Source organism: Acomys russatus, chromosome 9 (genome assembly GCF_903995435.1).
Source record: "Acomys russatus chromosome 9, mAcoRus1.1, whole genome shotgun sequence".
NCBI lineage: Eukaryota > Metazoa > Chordata > Mammalia > Rodentia > Muridae > Acomys > Acomys russatus.
Window position 1 is genome coordinate 27,998,676 of NC_067145.1, and position 20,763 is coordinate 28,019,438.

The window sequence follows — 20,763 nt, forward strand, 5'->3', positions numbered from 1 at the left end:
AAACATGAGATGAACAATGTGCTGATTAATTATAACTGTCAACTTGACACAGTCTGAACTCATCTAGGAAGGGAGTCTCAATGAGAAATTGTGGGTGGTGTCATCCCCTAGGAAGAGTGTCCTGGATTGTATAAGAATGCGGGGGCGGTGGGGGGGGAGTGGGACGGATGTTAGCATGCATGCATCGATTCATTGCTCTGTACTGTTGATGGTAGATGTGATGTGACCACCTTGACTCCTCAAAAACGATGGAGTGTAACCTGGAATCCTGAGCTAAACAAACCTTTTCTCCTTTAAGCTTCCCCCTGTCCAGGTATTTTATCACAGTGACAGGAAAACTAGAGACAACTCAAGGAAAAAAATGTTTATTCCTGTCACAGTTTTGGAGAGTTCAATCCACAGTTACTGGGCCCTTTTTCTATTGGGCCTGTTGCTAGGCAGCACCTAATAGAGGCATGCATGACAGTGGAGCTGCGCACCTCCTTGTGACTGTAAGTGAAGGCTGAGAGAAGGGGTCTGGGTCATAATATTTCCTTTAAGGGAAGTTTTCTGTGGATCTGTCTCCTGAAGGCATTGTCAGTCTTCAGTGCAGCAATAGGCAGAAACCAAACCATTACCAGATGACACTTGGGGACACTTATCAACACCAGGGCAGAGAGCTGCCTTAGGGTGGCCTAATGTGGGACTTTTTCCTCTATGTAGGATGTTTCTCACACTTTTAGATGACTTTGACAGTGGCCAATGTGTCTGACACATCAAGAGTCCTTGACTGGCTCAGTGTGCACGGCTGAGAGGGATGGCTCATTTTGTTTTAACCTTCTGTTTTCAGGTCCCTGTTAGCAGCAAAGAAGCAGAAAGGAATTTCTGTTTTCCTATCACATATCATAAAAGCTGTGGTGTTTGTACAAGAATACACAGCCTCAAGCTTCATTTAAGAAGAGAGTGAAACTGCCCTCTGCTCTTACCAGTAGAGGGAGGTAGAGGGAGGTGGGGCTACTAGCTGCAGTGGGCAGTTTGGCTTCTGCAACTTGGCAGCGGGAGCTCTCAGCAGGTCCTTGGATGCCTCTCCATTCTGCCAGTGGACCCCTGCTCTCATTTCTGGTATTGTCTTTGCCTCACTTGGAATTGCTGCACCAACTCTTTATTTCTACACTTGAATCTGAACAGCAGCCATCAACAAAGGCCCTTGACTAGGTGCAGTGTGAAGAGAAATCATCTGTTGGTTAAGCCACAGGTACATAAGATCCCTAGCAGCCACACTGAGGGACTCCTAACTTGGGCTTTCAAGGAATAGTGGAGGTTGAATGAAGTGTCTCCAGTCCGCTGGGCTGCCAACAAGCTCCAGCGAGTGATGCCCTGCATCAGTGAGTTCAGAGTTTTCACATGGAGCCCGAGGCTGACTTGGGGTGGCGACGGAGAACACAGGACAAGGAGAAACAAGTGCCTTGCAGATACCCGGATGGAGCTAGTGGTCCATCTACAGACCATTAACTGGTTCTACCAAGCCTCAAACCTAAGTAAGCCCTGATGCTTGTTTTGTTCACCTATAGTAAGCAAATGAATTGATTTTAAATATTCAAAATGAATATTTTAAAAGTGAAGTCATTAAGAAGAAAGCATGGATGCCAATGTTAAACGCAAAACAAACATCTGGTACTTGCCCCCTACTCTCCACCACCCTACCCACCCGCCCCACCCAAGTATATCAGGAAGCCCCTTTCTCTCTTGCTCTGCTTTCCTCTCTCAGGTTTGTTCCAGCACTGGATGTTACCTCCTTCCGAAATGTTGCTAGCACGGAGTGTTGAGCTATTTGCAATTAAGAATCAAAGCTGAGATGCTGTTAATTACCACAGGAGGGCACAAGCATGGGGCTCAATGGGTTTTCTTCCTTGTGCATTCTTTCTGAGTTTCTGGTGGAACTGGTGGGGAAGAGGTTAATTACCCCCAGCGATAACACTGGAGGTCATTGACTAGGGATGAGGCAGGGGCGTTGTCTGGACTCAGTGGGGGGCATACAGAGCTCTTCAGAGGTGGACCAAGAGGCTGGGTAGAGCAGCGGATGCCCACACAGGGGAGAGCAAACCCCGGAAGCAGCTACTTCCACTCCTGCTGTTCACTGTCATAAGAACCAGCAATGGGTGGGAGTAATCGGTCTTCAGTGAAATCGTCGTTAATAAGGTGACACTCTGCAAGCTGAGAAAATTATTCCTGAACCACTGGTTGGCTGCTGCAGATTGAGGTCTAAAAGCCAGGGAAAGGAATCAACATGGCTGGCAGGATGGGACTCAGAGGAGACCGAGGTTATAAGGGTAAAACAAAGGGCCACAGAGGTGGGCAAGCTCCCAGTTTGAACACCCTGAAAGGCTTCCTCAGGGGACTTTGGCCATCAGGGCATGAGTCACGGGATAATGTAAGCAGGCTAGAAGGCAAGCTTATTCTTTCGAGTCTTTTCTCTCTTGACAAATGCCCGATTCTCTTAAAAACAGCAATCAGTTCTTAAAGGTGATGCAATCTTCTAGTCTCATTGTTTCAGTGCTTAAAATAAGAATCTGCTGTTCCATTTTAAAAGTACAAATGAAGGGGAGCAGAGGCTGGCGCTAAAGCCTGGCCGGCTGAGTGCTGACAGGACTCTTTGTATTTAATTTGCGGGTAGATAAGGATGTTGTGCTGCAAATAGAGAATACCGAGGCAATTACAAATAAAAGCCAAATTCCAAATGGCCATAATTCAGATAATTTTGCCTCTTTTTGGATTTAAGAAAATGCAGTTAATTCTTAAGAAAGTCTATGTATTCTGCAAATTGAATGTTTGGCTGTGAACACTAAATATTTATTTGGTCACATAAAATTTTTTGTTTGTAACTTTAGAAATAAAGTATTAAGCACATTTTAGAGATGTGGCATTCATTTTTTAAAAAGAAAAAATAATTAACAATAGTATTGACATTCATCAAGAATGCCATTTTACCTCGTAAAATATAATGAACTTTACTTTTCGGAAAGCCACCATTGTATGACCTGCAGAAATTCTAATTAAAAATTGTAATCACAAATGGCCTCTAATGGGTAGAAATTTCCTGCATGGATATGATATTTCATTTATGCCCTCCCTCAAGCTCTTATCTTAGTTCTACCAGAGAGGACAAGGACAACATCCAGGGATGTAGTGTCTGTTATACCACTATTAGCTCTTTTACTGCCCGTGAAGACCATGGAGTCTGTTAGATATTGTGAATACTTGTAGTAAATCTCATCTTCCCAAGAGCCTTATGAAAGAAGGGTGGGTATCAGCTTACGTATAAGGAATCAGATACAGAGAGCCAGCTGTTTTCGGTTTATGTTGGAAACCATTGCTGGTGAGTACAGTGCCTTCTCAGAAGGCAGAATTCCAGATCAGGCACAAGAGAACGACGTGTGCAGAGATACGGTGGATGAGCTCTGAGCAGAGTGTGAGTTGCTAAAGGCAGGATGGAGGTAGAGATGCCTGACGGTGCTCACATTCATGCTCAGTTATGAACACAGCAGGTGGGGAGCAGGAAGCAAAGGCAGATGAGGAACAAAGGGCAGAGCAGTGTTAGGGGCAGCTGTATAGAATTACAGACAGACAGACAGACATGCTGCTTTTGGACAGTGGTCTGGAATGTGCTCTGTCTTATTCTTTTTTCAGCCTTGGTCACTTCTGTGACGGCTCTTTGCCAGTTTCTCTATCTGTGGAATAGTCCACTTAATATGTGGGTTGTGACAGGCCTCATCAGATCTCCAAAACCTCTGCTTTGGGTTTTCTGGCCTCTCTCTGTGCTGCTCAGCCGAGTCAGGCCGTGAGGACCAAGACAGATAGGTTCTGACAGTGCTATGCTGTCCGTCTTTGGAGCCTGAGGCAAAAGAAGAGTGCCTGTCTACATATTAGGAATTCCTGTTACATTTAGTAGCTGGGCTTTCTAGGTCACTAAAGGCGGTGACAAAATCTGTTTGTTTCTATTTAAAAGAGAAAGTAAAAAGTGATACTGAGTTCTGCTTTGATTATAAATGAGACATTTATATTTAAATAATGTTGCATTTTAAAACCTCTACTTTACATTTTTCACTTCTACATATTACTGTGATGTGGAAAAATCCAACTTATTAAAAACGTGCTAGACCATGTACAGGGCTGCACTGTTTCTTTTGCCTCGGGCTCTAAGCTGGCTTGCGAGGTTACTACTTAAGAGTGCAAGAGTAAGAATTTCTTAGGTTTCTTTTACTGCTTCTCTTTCTTCTTTTCCTCATTGATCGATTAGTGCAGCCATTAAAATATTTCTCGGAAAGGAATCAGCTGAAGAGCAGACACGTGACCCACTCAGTCAGAATAATCTGAGAGTTACTTCTTCTGCTGGTGTGAGGGTTTGGATGAACATAATCCCCCCCCCCCCCCCCCCCCCGCCTCAAGTCATATGTTTAAACCCTTGGTCTCCAGTTGGTATAAATGTTTGAGAAGGATCAGGAAGTGTGGCTTTGTTGATGGAGGTGTGTCACTGAGGACAGGCTTTGAGGTTTCAAAATCTCATGGCTGTTGTCTCAAAATGAAAGCTCTCAGTCCTACTCCAGCACCTCCTGCCAGCCTCCTGCCATAGTCCCCATCCCATGGTGGTGGTCATGACCTCACCCTCCAAAACTGTAAGCAAGCCCCTCTTAAATGCTTTCTTTTATACTTTGCCTTGGCCATGGTGTCTCTTCATAGCAATAGAAAAGTAACTAATACAGGTGGTTAGTTTTTTTGTTTGTTTTTAGGATTTTTTTGGGGGAGGGGGGTCAACATGACTCTTTATTTGGGAAGAGAAACTCTCAGCAGAGAAAATTCCCCCATCAGATTGGCCTATAGAGGGTCTGAACTGTTGTGTCTAGTGTCATCCCTGACCAGGTGGTAATGGATGGTGTAAGAAAGTGGGCTGAGCAAGACAGTAAACAGAACTCCAGCATGGCCTATGCATTGGTTACTGCCTTCAGGTTCCTGATAGTTCTTGGCCTGACTTCCTAGCATGGTGGACTACAAACTTTAAGATGAAATAAGCCATTTCCTCCCCAAGTTACTTTTGGCCAGGGTGCTTCATCACAGTCATAGAAACCCTAAACATGAGACATCCTTTGAGTCAGAATTACCCTCCCTATTCTTTGCTCATTAATGTTAGGATGGGAGCAGACCTCTAGGATACTTCTAGAAGATTTGTTTTGTCAAGGCTTGGATTGTCTTGTCTCTCTCCCAATGGAGGTGGGTGTGAGCTGACACTGTGTGGCTCAGCCCCTCCTTTCTCTGAACTCCATCTGCTTTCTGGAAACCGTGTTCTGGTGAGCCCTGTGCTTTTCTGGAGTTCCCAGCAGAGAGAAGGCTGGCTGTGAAACAATGCTGAGGGACACTCAAGTTTCCTGATAGGCCAGGGTGCCTATGTACTGATCTCTTCTAATAACCCAGAAACAAAACACTGCAAGAAAAAAAAATCCCAGCTCCTGCCTGATTGGAAATACTCAAAGGCCATGGGCCTAGGGGAAATCTTAGTACTATTGTTCTGCTAAAAGAACATAGTGATAAAATGACTCCTAATGACACACTGCTGTACCCACAGGCAGAGCATTTCTCAATCCTCATCAGAAAAGCTTATTTTTGCAGTAGATGGAAATTAACAAAAAGATCCAGAACTGGACAATGTGCAGAGAGTGAGAGACTTTGGAACACTCAGTCTTAAATATGTCTATTTATCTGGAATCAATCAACTATGGATCGTTTCATCTTCTCTTCAGAATCAGAGTTTAGAGAACTCCAAGATTCCTCCAGAACTCCCACCCGCCCCATCTCCCACCCCCGCAGCACCTTTTTCCTCCTAGGACCATGAACACTCAACTCCAGGCTGTACACACAGTAGAGTCCTGGGTCTCTGATGCATGCTTGGCTAAAGGATGACTCCTGGCCACTGCCATGCCCTGTATGTAGTTGACGTGTGTGTACCCACCTGGGCGTGCTCCTGGCTGGGTATGGCACTCAGACCCGTGGCTGCCATGTATGTGCTTCCGATGGTCTTGATTTTTTCAACACCACTGAACTTGGGCTTGGAAAGCAACTGCAGGGCAGGACAATCATTCAGTTACTCAGCTGGGCGCGGACCTGAAGCCTAGGCGCTTACAGAGCCATTCCTGGATCCTTCCCCACCCTCCTACCTTCAGCATGCTGGGAACAAACATTTTTATGCATCTCATCAGTGTATCACTTCAGAGGGAAGAGAGAGCACAGTGACGTGCTTGCGATACACATGAATTGTCTGTCAGAGTTAAGGAAGGAGCAGCGTAAATTATGGTGCAAAAGGCAGTGACTGCAAATAACCCCGAAGATCCATGCATGAAAGGCAGTGGCAATACAACACTGATTCAGTGTGTAAGGTCTTCCCTGCAAGGTCTGCAATGATCAGTGTTGAGGATAGTCTTTTGACAACTGAACGCAGGAGGTGAGGAGAATAAAGGCCTCATCCTTCTTTCAGCCCCAATCTAACATTTCTGTCTCAGCACCAGACAGAGGCTTCTGCATTCACCTCTGGTATGGCAGAAGCGGGGAGAACAGTAAGAGTGGGAGGAGAGTCATTCAGGAGGGCCGCCTCAAATGAACAGCATCAACCAAAGGCCGGGGCGCGTTTTCCTGCCGCTTTCTCAGTACTCCACTATTCAGAGACTATTCTTCCAGGCTTATTGACAAAGAACTTAAATCACGTGAGAAAATCCTGGTATCACATCACATCCACACAGCCACTGTCACTCGCTTGTCAACACTCGCGTCTTGCTGCAGGCAAGCTGAAGCTAACATGCCACTGCCTTTCACTATACACTTGGTGTAGGAGCAGAAGTCTTTGGTTGTCAAGACTCCCACATGAGCATCCACAGGGAACTCCACATAGGAGATGAAGCAGGAGTAACACCCAGGACCCAGCAGACACTTGGATCTGCATAGCTCTGAACCCATCATGCTCTGTAATATCCTCAGTTATTTCAAAGCCTCATGAATCAGCATGGACACACACTCACAGATGACAAATGTTCTCTGTTCTGTATAATATTGATAAGATTAGTGCAGCTGCAGTGGCCTTGAAAGCACAGGTGTGCATTTTTCTTTCTCAGCAGAAAATGGGACACATAATTTTCTAATAGACAGAATATTATAAGTTGAAAAATGATACCTATTTCAAAAGTCTAGAATATATGCCATGCCCCTTCTGGAAAATGATATATTACCCACACATGTATTGCTTTGTCAACAATAAAGTATGCTATTCATAAATGGCTCAATTTGGCATCTGCCAGAGACATGCAAAGTGATGCCCATAATCCACGCCCAATAAATAAATTGATGGTATTTTTATATATAAAGGGCTGGAGATTATTTTTTTCCTGGAGGTTAAGCCTTTCTTGAAAGTCTTACTAATGAATTAGATGCAGATTTTAGTGGCTGTCTCCTGCAGTTATATTAAATTTAAAATAAAATGTATTTTCTCCCCAAATTATCCAGTGAGTGAGGCATAGACTATGACTTGAGCTCAGAGTGCCACGAGTTAGGTGGAAAGGCATGTCACTGTCCAGAACTGATTGAAACTGTATGGGACGCATACACTGTGGGGTTGCAGCATCCCTGCTTCTCAGTTAAGTCTTAGCACTTACGTCATCAAAGTCAGCAATGATCTCATTCAGGAGCCGAAGGCATTCCAAGCCTTCCTTGTTCACATCTGATTCCGTGTAGAATTCCTTGAAGTCCGGAATGGATGCAAACATGACACAGACGCAGTCGTAGGACTGGTGGTATAGCTCCTGCAGATAGAAAGAGAGTACTTGGTGACCTTCACACAATGGCCCTTCAGATATGTGAGCTTGCGGAGACTGCAACAGTCACAGAGAGTGGAACCCTCTCCCTGCAGACACACAGGCAGCACTCAGGACTGTCCACCTGTTTCAATGGAACCGCCTTCATCCTTCCTGGAAGATGCTGTTGATACACATGACCCACTGACCTGCAATTTCCTGGTCCTGAGCCCTTCCACAGCCACCATAGAGACAGACAAACCTTCAAAGTACAGATACCCTCAGCCACCAGCTATTAGTGGGAGTGCTTGGGTGAACCTGTCCTCTCTACCTCAGACAGTTTTTATCCATCCAAGGCTGGGTTTGGATAAAATGCCCATCAGCCAACTGAAGGGATGTAAAATTTATTCCGGAAAGAACAGGACTGTATTACAGGAGGGTGTTATGGCTCCATCCTGTGGATGTAAGTCTGCTTTTTTCTTTTTTTCTTGTCTCTTGCAGTGAAGATAAAACTATTCAAGTGATTCCTTCAATTGCACCAGCAAGAATGAATGACACCCCTCAGGCCACTTATTCACATGGTATGGAGCCCCGGCTATATCCATTTGGAATATCTCTTCACTTCAAGTAGAGAGAGAGAGACTCCTGGTTCTTTACACAAAGACAGTAAAACTGCGGCATCCTGCATTTCCATTGTCTTCCCATCGTCTAGGGACGGCATCAAATTCAACAGCTTCAGAAAGGAAGGGCTATTGGTAGACTTGTGGCACCTGTGGAGGACCTGCCCACAGCACAGGCAGAGCAGCCTGGTGCCTGCTGTTTGCAGTGCAGCATGGGAAGGGCTCGCTTTGCCAGAAGTATGAGAGTGTGGTTAAAGCACATGGACAGCCTTAGAGTGGGAGCTGCACTCGGGTGGCTGGTGCTGCCGTGCTAGGCACCATTCTGCTCTCCCCCCCCCCCCGCCCCCAGCACCTAAGCCTGTCCTCTGGCAGGGCACACAATTAAATAGCACAGCAACTCTAGGTTCGGGTACCTCTCAGAGGGACTGTTTTTGTTTTTAACCCAGCAGCCTCATAATAAATACTTCAGGGCATGTCAAGGCCAAGGAAGGTCACAACAGCTTTAAGGAAAGCAGGCTCATGCCATGCTCTCATTCCCAGGGCCCCTCATCCTGTAGTGCGTTCAGCCACTGTCTCCAAATCGGCGAACACTGCAAACACAACAGCATCGAGGATCTCCTTGCTTCTCTACACCCGATGTGGCTGAGCTGGCCTGCAGTGCAGACGTTTTGTGAACTTTGTATCCTTTGTACACAACCTGATGCACAGAAGGCTTCCAAGGCCAGGTTCCAGGAATTCTGGCTGCAGCCTGGAGATCGGGGCATGAGGGAAGAGATAATAGCTAGGAGCTCATTTTGAGTACTACCGTTGAATACAAGGAGTAAGAGATACACGGATTCTTCTTTTAAGGATACATGTACATTCTCCCCCACTGACACTGGCATCAGTCAGTGGTCTTCTGGGAAAGAAGCCAAGGTGGGGTGACAGCCACCACATACTGAATGCCCACTTAGGAATAGGATGGACGCCTCTAATAACATGATAGTTTCGTTAACGCACACGACTGCCCACAGATAAGGAACCTGAGGCACAGAGCAATTGCACTAGTTGTCCAAAGCTGTGATTACTCAGTTCGACCATGGGGCCTACCCTCATCAAGGTACTGGTATTTTACACAGAGTCTGCCTGATGACTATGGGCTGGCTATGCTTTCTGCAAGCAGGCACCTATCACTGTGGACTCCGGGACATCATCTGTCTTGTCTCTCTTTCACTGGAGCCTTGAGGATGACTGGGAGTGGGACAGGATGGAATGTGTGAGTGTACTGACTCCATTTAGATCTGCATGTCATCTCCTGCTGTGGCTCTCAGGCAGGAATGCAGAAGCAAACCAGTTACGGGGTGTCTAAGAAAGGTGAGTACCTGGGCTTCGTCACTGAGCAAATGAGCTTCATTCTTAAGGATGGGCTCTGAGCATCCATGTTGCTTTGAAAAGCATGTGTGGGGCGGTGTTCTACTGCGGGACCCTGATGAATGGCTGGGGGCAGGAGGCAGTGGAACTCAGAAGACCTGAGGGACCCAACGGCTTTTCAGCTGGCTTGGGAGATAAGTTAGGACCAACCTCTGCATTCATAGCAGACCATGCAAGCCAGTAGCTCTCTTGACTAGATACTGCTCACCTTCTCTTCTGAAAAAACAAAACAAAACAAAACAAATATCTGCCACGGTAATTCCCATGGTAAGCTGAGACACTGCACCTCTGATTCTAAGATTCAGGTTTCCTAGAGGACTGTATTTGAAACCAAGAAAACTCCTGTGGTTTCCAGATTCCCTGGCACTGATGGAACCTGCAGGCTTGGAAGCATAATCTGAATCCAGCGTCAGTTCCCAGCCTCTGGATTGGGTGTGAAGCCCGAGAGGACCACATTCTGACAGGTCCTAGGCTTTGGCCATACTCCAGAGGCTCTGAGGACTGGATGGAGGCATGAACACCACCCTTGAAAAGGTTCTGTGGTTCATCTGGGAATGGGTGACTCACACAGCTACTACAAGCACCACTAAACTCACATGCGTACACATAACGATACCGTTGAACAAATGACAGGAATCACCAAAAAATCACTTCCAAGTCCACTTTTTCCCTACTAATTTGTCAATGTACCAAGTTCTCCCCTGATGCTTAATGAAACCCTGGGATGACTCTAGGGGTCTTCTTGTCACTCAGGGTAATTCAAAGCCCTTTCCTCAATAATTAAAGCGCCCAGTCCAAGGAGTGACCAAAACCCTGGGCCTGTTGTGTGGTGAGGTACAGTAGGATTTCACTCACTCAACTCTAATTGATATTCCTTTGACCAGCCTCCATCTGCTAAGCACCCAGGATGGAGAGCACGGGAAAAAAGGTGGTTGGGGTACAGGTCAATTTCCTGTGGACTATATCACCCTGGGCAGTGACTCCTGGCTTTTCTCCCATGGCTGTTTTGGGTCTTGTTGATGACTACTTCCTGTCTGCCCTTCACTGGGCTTCTGCCAGTCCTTGGTGGTGAATAGAGTGCACGCACCTGGTTGCTGTTGTTCCCCCAGCCCTGTGCTCTCAGCCTAGTCTGGCTTCTCAGGTGGAGTCCATTTACCTATCCAGGAAATTTTGTGAAACAGGGTCTAGAGCTCTTGTGAATATTCATTTTTATTCCTGTCCCCAAGAAAAACAGCCTCTTTGCCTTCCAAAACCCTGGCTGTCTAGTTCCGGTCCCAACCTCCCAGCTCTGTGGGCCTAATCACACAGTCATAGTTCATTCCTAGTATGTTCCAATTTCAGGATCCCTATCCCCAGTTTCAGGAGCTTCTCAGGACCATTGGGAGCCCTAAATGAGTCAGTACTAGGCCATAGGTTATGGGAGGGGCCTCACTCTGCCCCTTAGGATAAGTCTCATTTTCACTCCTTTCTCTCCTCTTTCAGGGTCTACCTTCCTAGTCAGTTCCACACAGGTCAACAGTAGAGCATGCAGAAGCTCTGCCCACTGTTGAGTGCTTTCTTTGGAATACAATAGCTTATGTCCGTGGGTGTTATAACCCGAGAGTTCCCTAAACATACATGTACATATGCGCTCATATATACACTGTTGAAGAATGTCCAGGTTGCAGTAGTTAGGGACCAGATAGACCAACCACATATATCCTGCCTTCGAGGGACTGGAGGTTGGAGAGAGAAACGAATACAGAAAACATAAAAACTAACGGTGATGACTGTTGCTTATTCCCAGGAACGGCAATGCCTGGGCATCTCACCAGGCTGGGAGGAGTTAGGCATCCAGACAGTGTCTGCCGTTGTGCTGGTAGAGGTAACAGAAGTGGACTAAATGAGCAAGACCAGCAAGATGGCCAGTGGGTTCCAATGGCTGGTGTGTAAGCCTGTAGATATGAATTTGATTTGTAGAATGCATGGTAGATGGGGGGAACTAACCCATAAGGTGTCCTTTGACTTTCACATGAACACAGGACGCACATACACCTTCATTTACATAACACATAATAACAGACAAATAAAACCCAGGAACAGTTAGAGGTATAAGAAAATCCTGTATCACTAATGAAAAACTTAGTATGACCAATGATTTAATTACTCGTGATCAACAACAGATAGGTTTCTTAGAAAGCTGCTTAGTTCAGAAAACACAGATGATGGTGAGGAACGCACATCTTGATAGGTTTGCTGCACCCTGTACCCCTAGACTTCTCAGCTGCTCATCATACTTTTTTTGATTCTCCACTTCAAATTTTATTTTATTTGTGTATTGAAAGTTAATTTTATTGAGGATATATCTCTCAGAGTGTAAACATAATACATTAAGCATCATTAAACCTGCAGTAAAATCAATGCAAATTACTGTACCGGGTGGGGCATAAGAAAAGAGCAGTGGATTGGACCATAAAACATCTGTTCCTACACTCCATGCTCAGCATCCATTTAAGCTGCTCCAACCCTCCCAGGAGGTGATGCTGCAGCCTACTCACACAGGTTGACGTTCTCTGGTGGTGCGTTCATCTGTCTGGTTTCTCTCTGCTGCCTTCATACTCTCTCCCAACCCACAGCACAAATCTCCCATGCAGAAGACTGCTCAGCTGCTCTGAATGTGTTAGGCATCATACTGGCAGTGCTAGCCTAAGATTTTATATTATGCCCAGTTGGAGATCTGTCTGCTTTCTCTTGCTATTCAGCAATAAAAAAAAAAACCGAGCAGCATATTTTATTGCCCAATCCAGTTGCACATCAATGACATAGTCTTCTCAATTCTACTAAATATCCTCAGATATCTATTTCTCTCCACTCAAAATGGACAGAGCCAGGTCTGTGTGTGCTTGTGTGGAAAGCTCTTAAATCCACGAGTCTCATAAGCTATCTCATTGTCTCTGAAATCCCAAGTCCTTGAGATTCTCCCAAGGAACCTGATGGTCTGGAAACACTGGCATGTGGACTTCGGGCTTTGGCCTTCTTACTTTGACTCTATCACATGTGTGCTGGTGAGGAAAGTGTCCTCCGTGGAGGGACAGACAGAAGTGGCCAATTGGAGAACTTATTTGGCAAAGCTGCACCTCTTGATACATGCTCAGAACTTTACATGATTAAGGAAGAAATTCTGAGTTGCGTTTATGTTGCACAGGCGTGTTGCCTGTGTGCATGCCACAGCATGAGCCTACAGGGGGGTCAGAGGACAACTGGCAGAGTTGGGTTTTTTTCCTTCCACCATGTGGGTCTGAGGCATTGAACCGCAGTCATTAGGCTTGGTGGCAACCAGTGCTACCCACGAGTCACCCCACCAGCCTGGAAGAAATTCTGAATAACAAATTACTGCCTTGGTATAAGAAGATTTACTTTTCCTGAGACAAGGTCTCCCACAATCCTTTTCTGATTCAAGGCTGGCCTTGACTTTGTTATGTAGCCGCAGATAGCTTGCAACTTCTGATCTTCCTGCCTCCACCTCCCACGTGTTGAGGTCACAGGTATGAGCCATCACGCCTGGCTTATGGAGTCAAGACATAATGCTAAGCAAGCATCCTGGCAACCAAGACACATCTCTTCACTTCCCGGGATGCCTCTACGAACAGCCAATAGCCCCTGCAGAGGCCTTCAGCTTCCAAGCCCCACCGCCCGTCGAGCCCGACCAGCCCTGGCCTGCCCGGCTGACCTCATTCTTCAGGCTCCTGGCCAGGAAGTGTTCGGCCACGTGTGCAGGAAGCACGTTCTCCAGCAGCACTCGGTTCAGGTTCTCCATGGTTTCGATCTCCTCCCTCTCTTTTTTGAACTTGTTCTTCCATAAGAAGTCTAACCTACAGTAATATTCACTCTGTTACAAGAGGACACAGAGGTGAAGAAACAATAGGCATCTTGTCCTGCCAGAGTGGAGGTCATAAAGAGAAAACAAAACAAGAACACAGAGCAGCGCAAAGAACTGTCGCCCTCCCTACAGAGCCCTCTGTCCCACCCAGGCATCTGCCGATCACCTTAGAATACAGATTTGCAAAGAGCAAGGCAAGGAATGAGCGCGCCCCAACAGCAGGGAATTAGGGACTCTGGAGCTTACAAGTTAAAATGGCTGTAAGCTCCCGCTAGATCACCAGTAGTCAACTTGCATTATGTTTTGAAGCAGCATAGTAACATGAAAATGATGACTAAATAAGAAATTCAGGACGCTTGCTGGGCAATGATTTGTGCCACAGAAGAAGCACTGTAACTTCCTGGTAATTTGCCTTCAGAATTAGCAAAGCAGTCTCTCATACCACAGCTATATACTTGTTCATTTTAAAGTATGGGTTTTTGCATTTAGCATTGCACTGTGTACTAAGAATGCTACTATATTATAGACAAGAAGGCATATCGATGTTATTCAGTTAGGAAAGGGGCTGCTGTTAAAACATACATGTTCATGACTTATGGTATATAAAAATATATGAGCCAGTTATTATTAATACTATAGAAGTAAAGACGCCTGTTAGCTGACAAAGGCCCTCTTTAGCCTTGCCATCATTTTGTGTCTCCTGTGATACCTGTAACTGAATGCAATGAAATAGCCTCAAGTGAAACCTTCTGCCAAAGACGGGCTTTGTGGAGAGGGCGACTGTCAGTACAGGGAATGAGTTACAGACACACAAATGCAAAAGAGAGTGACATTAAGTATTTGCTACTGTATTGGTTTGAGTGATTATAAAAATTACAATACAAATTGGAATAGTGCATGTACACACACACACACACACACACACACACACACACACACACACACACACACAACCTCATGCACCCACCTCATGCACAAGTAGGGATTCTAAAAAATTAAAAAACAAATCCACACATTAGCCTGAAGGAACAGCATTGATTCATTAACCAGTTTGATTTAAACTACACATGATACATTAAGGAGGATTTCCTTACTTGGTGAAGCATTTATTTTCACCTCACACAGCGAGACATTTTAAAAAAATAAACTAGTCAAAGCTTTACAATCCAGTCAAATTTCTCTCACAAATGTATTAATAGAAATTGCATCATATACTGACTTAATAAGCCCTTTATCTTGGGAAATGCATCATCTATTTGGAATTTGGGCCAAAAGGGTGGTGCAGTTGGTTTTAACTAGAATAGAAGAAGCAGACCACGGCAGGGTATCAGGAAGACACAGGTGAATATCCAAAATCAGGCACAAATGAAAGCAATGTAAATGAGACCACCCTCCAGGAGCCAGCTCAGGCAGTAAGCCTGCGGCATATAAGTTCAAGGTTCCCATGGACCATTGCAAGAGGCTGCTTCTGGCATCACCGGCAAACATTTTGTTAACCTCCCATTAGAGTGAGATTCAGTAATTTGGCAAGTGCTGCACGGCATGGAAGTGACTGTTCGTTATTTATCTATCATGTATCTGCCTGCCGTCTATCTTCTATCTCCTTAGGTGTCCACCTGCACATCTTCCTGATGGTTTGAGTAGGATTTACATGAATCCCTGGAAAGTTTAAATGTTGGAAATTTGGTCTTCAGTGTGGTGATGATGGCATGGAACATTTAAGAGGTGAGGGGTAGTTTGATGGGAGACCTGGAGTTACTGAAGGTGTCTCCTTGGGAGGGACTATGAGACTTAGAAGACCATCTAGCTTCCATTTTTGTGATATAATATTTCTTACCCACACATTTGCAGCACAGTATGATGTATCCAAGACGGCCTTCACTATAGCCAAGGGCCTTGCTCTTGAATGTCTAAAACTTTGACTATATGATACAATTCTGTTCTTTACAAATGTAGAATGTCTACCATCTATCTATTAATCTATCTATCTATCTATTTATCATCTATCTGTCATCTCTATATTTATCCATCATTTTTCACATCTCTAGCTCTTTTTGCATGTTAATTATATAATCTAACTATATTATCAATTATCAATCACCTATATGTATTTATGTATCAGCTCACTAGCATATAATCACCATATATGTATATATATTACATATATCCACCAATCAAAATCTCCATTGTACTGCTTTTTCAAGCAATGAAAACCACGTTAGATACTCTCTCCTATGATAAGCAGTGTTTGTAAGAGAAAGTCAAGTTGAAAGGCTTATAAGAAAAACAAAGGTATCTATCTCAAGCATGGAACTACCCTCGGGGACAGTGTTCAATTCATGACAACTGGCTTGAGAAAGACACTTTGGACATAGACTCTGTGTGGGTATATTTGATAGGGATCTGGACACGAACTCATCTCAGAGTTAGGTTGGGCTCCAAAACCAATGGTTGTTATCTGTGGAAGATAACATGAGAACAGAGAGGGCGCTTTGATGCAGAGACATGGGATGGCCATGTGAGACATCCAGCAGAGAGCAAGCATGGCCTTGGTGACTGGGAATGATCTTTAGGCTGCTGATTTGCTCACAAAGCTGGCACATCTCTATCTATTGCTTCAAGAGAAGGTGGTCACGTGCAAAGGGGACCACACAACAATGAATGTAGCTTATACAATGCCTGCACTTCCATGTCACAAACCAGCTAGGAAGTATTCACTCCTGGGCCATGGATACCACGGCCTATAAATAGAGGCAGCTGCTTGTAACTTATTTGTGATTTGGGAAGGGAGTGGAAGCACAGTGTTTCTTATCCCAGAAGATTCCTGTGATAATTCTGGATTGAAGCTCAGCCTCCTGGCCTGCTATGCTGTTTCCCATGTGCCTCATATACAGATGTGTGATTCACAGGCAGAGGCTACATAAGTGACCATGAAGACACTCTACACCCCTAGGAAGCAATGCCCTGCCCAGCTTTGGTGATGGAGAGAGTATGTATCATTATGTTACGGAGAAAAAAAGGAATGGTGTCCTGTGAAGACTCCTTAACACAGTTATGCAGGTGCTTGACCATAATATCAAACACTCCCTTATTTACTTCCATTCTGTTAGAGAGTAATGAATCAGCTCTCAGTTAATGGCCTTGACCACAGTTACATAGTGGTACTGAATGTTGGCCATCCCCATTGCTGTTAAAAATGGGGGTTGGATAGGATTCAATTTGACTCTAGTGTTTCAAAATGCTCTATGATGGGAGGCGATGTGAGCAGTGGTTAGTACAACAGAGACTTTGGACATAGCATCAATGGCAAGACACAGAGAATCAGGCAACTCACAGAGGGGATGCTATGTCCTGAAGAATGGCCACCTGGTGTTGTCGCACAAGGAAGCTCAGCTCTCTTTTAGGTAATTTGTTGGCTACCCTGGGAAGCGTAGGGGCATGGCTGCTTCATGAATGAGAGCAGCAAGCTGGTCAGTAGTGAGAAACAAGCAATAAACAAATGAGCAAGTCACAGGAGAAGCAATGAGCCAAAAAGCAGACAGGATGTTACAACGGCAAGCCAGAGAACGCACACTGCAGAAATGCAGAAACTGAAGGGCTGAGACGGGAGGGAAAGGCTCACACAGGACTTTTTTCTTTCTTTCTTTCTTTCTTTCTTTCTTTCTTTCTTTCTTTCTTTCTTTCTTTCTTTTTCTTTTTTCTTTCTTTTTCTTTCTTCTTTCTTTCTTCTTTCTTTCTTTCTTTCTTTCTTTCTTTCTTTCTTTCTTTCTTTCTTTCTTTCTTTCTTTCTTTCTTTCTATGCAGGGGAGTGGGTAGCTTAGCCTCGGGACTACTGTTAGCTCCTAGGACGCATGCATCTCTTACTACATAAATGCTGTGGTAGAAGAGTGTTCCAGATGTGGCATGCTAGGCAACAAAACAGACTCTGCTCGACTGTGCAGTCATTAATAGCTACCTAGCAGGGAGTCTGGAAGACAGACTAGCAGTCATGAGTCTGTAGGCATTTGCCATGAATTCATGGGCTTATTTAATAATGTGCCTATGCTGAAGCCTCGGTGGCTTTTCAGTGCAAACCATCCACTTGACTTCACACTGCCAGTATCGTACACTTTGAAAACAGATGTTGGGGGCAGAGCTGCTCGGCTTCGGCTAAGTCTTACGGTCACCAGCGGCTGACTTTGTGCAGAGGCAGAAGCATGGGAAGCCTTAAGCTCCTCTACTCATAGCCTCCCCTGGGAGACCAGGACCAGGCGGGCCCCCTAAGAATGAGCAATGGTTTCATTGGCATCACCGAATACAATTTTTAGCCAAGAGCCATACTTTGAGGAATGGTTGCAAATGAAGCAAAGGCACCGTACCAACTTTCAGAAGAAGTATGCCAGTCACTGAGCCAGACCCATGCAAGGGGAGTGCCCCATAACTCCAGCTGGTTACAAACGACAGCATATTTGTAGTTTAAGATTTAACAGGAAATTAATTGTTTCACATGTCTGCTGTTCTGAAATGTTCCCCCTGTGTCAAAACAAGCTTTTCCTCCATATCTGGCTCACACCTTGTCTGCCTACTTTTCTCTTAAGTGGCCAGATGATTCTGACTCTTAAAACATTTTTCTGTTACACAAACATGGCTACAACACATATCTGCACCTCAGAAGATGACAGAAAGAACTTCTTACCTGTCTGCCCAGAACGAGCAGTGTGATGAAGAATATTGAGAGGGACACGGAGCCCATGGTCTTCAGGTCTTTCCAGATGCCTGGTCTATTGAAAAAACAAAACAAAACAAAACAAACCACAAACCAACAGGCGGACAGACAGATGGACAGACAGATCACAACACCACACAACATGCATTCAAGACTTAGAATCCCAGTACTGACAAACTTCAGAACTCCCCAGTACATTTCCAGATTCCGTCCCCATCAAGTTCACATTTCAAATATATCACAAACCCCAATTTGCATTAAAAAACCAACAGAAATTAGGCCTGCATGTTAAGGTCTGCAGTAAATAGAAATATGTGCAAATTAAAACAGTCTTTGACTTTGCACTGAGCTGTACCAGACATCGCAGAAGGAATTTGCAGAATGCTAACCCATTCCACTAGTGCTCATAGATTGAGATGGAGAACTGGCTATATGGTTTCTTTGGTGTTTTTGTTATTGCTCTCAGAAAGACACAGTTTTTTAAAGAAAATTATTGCCTGTATGAGGTATAAAAGTGAAACAAGGGACCTAGCTTCTACAAGGCCCTCCCACTTGTGACAGCTGTAGTTCTGTATAGCGTTCTAGCTGATTGCACGTTCTCAGTGCATTAGGTAACCCTGCATCACAGAGACAGGAATCCCATTCACTGCCAGTCTGCCCTTAGATCCAGGTGAACAAGGTCAGCCTGCTGCTGAGCTGGGCTGGGCCTTCCCCTCTCACTACAGTGGCCGTGGCTGTGACTTCAAGCACAACGCAACTAATGCAGGGAGACAGCGACTGCAGTTCTTGGCAGTGTCCTACATTTCCTGGCAAAGCAACTTTCCCACATTCAAGTAAAGGAAGATCTGAGAAACACGGGGTAATTTGCCTAGATGCTGTCACATGAACAGCGCGGTAGCAGACGGTCACTTTCTCCATAATATCCTTCTTTGCGAGTGTCCATTTTTCCCACTGAATGTTCAAGGGCAAATGAGAGGCTAAGATGTGATGTGTCTCCGTGAGCTCTGAAGGAAGGGAGCCTGGATGTGAACTGTGAGCTGAGGGACTTTGGAGAAGGTCTTATGGATGTCACCACCCTCATCTATCAATGGGGATATAAATGCCAGTCTTACGGGCCATTCTGGATACTACATCATATATTATGCACCTGGCACGTAGACTGACCCACAACACGCTCTCTCCAAATGGCCCTGGTGACTTCGGTATTAAGTATATAATGACAGTAGAAGGAAATAACTAGAAAACTGGAGAAAAGGGAGATCAGTAAATTTCACAGACAGAAAGAGAAGTGCAAAACATAAGGGAAGGTAGACTTCTGCAGGAATCACTCATCCCCAGTGACTTAGACTCTGGAGCCTCAGAGCTCTGCAGAAAGACAGTGGGCATCTGGGCTCCTCCCTCTGGGCCACACCTGTGCATCTGGGCTTCTCCCTCTAGGTCACACCTGTGCATATGCTCTCCTCCCTCTGGGTCACACCTGTGCATCTGCTCTCCTCCCTCTGGGTCACACCTGTGCATCTGGGCTCCTCCCTCTGGGTCACACCTGTGCATCTGCTCTCCTTCCTCTGGGTCACATCTGCTGTGGCTTGTTAAGAGACTGCAGTCACCTATCATGAGGAGGTCCCTATTTCTCCAAGAATTACGAGAAAGGCACGAGGCTCTTTTCTGTTTCACTGGAGATGATTTTATGACACGGGGTCCTTCTCGGCCTCAGGCAAATGTGTCTAATGGCACAGTTTAAATGGCAGGGGAAGGGAGGTACTTAATAACAATGGTGACATCAGTAAATTTTCAACACTGTGATGGGTGGTTAGCAAGAGCAGCACAGCCCAGCCATGATCCCTGGAAGGTGCAGTGTGAACCTGGCATGCTCCTGTTACCTAGCTTTGCAAGTGAGAGGTCAGAGACTAAATGACAACTTCCTTCTCCTTGAGCAGCAGGCTAAGAGGAAAAAGCTAAGTATACAGGCCATAGTTTTGTGGTAGTTTTGACAGTGACATAAAACAGATTTAAATGCCTTTTGATTTCCAGGTAAGAGACCAATAGCCCCAAATACATAGAGACAGTGAATCAGAGGCAGGGGCCTATTATAAATTCAGAGCCTGGTGAGGTTTCCATTTAACACACAGAAAGTGCACATAATGAAGCCACTGGGGATGTCACTGTGAGGATGCTTCATACTAATGCCTTGTGACTGAGGTGGCAGCAGAAGGGGTTGACACCACAGTCCCACCTGTCTTTCATGCCTTCCAAATTACTTAAGACAGCAACAAACTGGGAGTGGAGCACTGGGAAAGGAGCAAAGGGAAGGCTCTCCTTGTTACACTTGGAGGTGAGAAAATCAGACCTCAATGAACCTTA

General features: G+C 45.2%; 1 protein-coding gene across 1 annotated transcript in view; it reads right to left on the bottom strand.

The window, feature by feature from the left end:
- The window catches only part of Adcy2 (adenylate cyclase 2), a 364,093-nt gene that overhangs the window by 17,101 nt on the left and 326,229 nt on the right, over positions 1 to 20,763 (bottom strand). Inside the window, exons 19-22 of the mRNA XM_051151053.1 lie at positions 18,373 to 18,457; positions 13,548 to 13,706; positions 7,671 to 7,817; positions 5,981 to 6,088 (exon numbers count right to left, since the gene is read on the bottom strand). Coding sequence (XP_051007010.1) covers positions 5,981 to 6,088; positions 7,671 to 7,817; positions 13,548 to 13,706; positions 18,373 to 18,457 — 499 coding nt within the window. The remainder of the gene's footprint in view (positions 1 to 5,980; positions 6,089 to 7,670; positions 7,818 to 13,547; positions 13,707 to 18,372; positions 18,458 to 20,763) is intronic.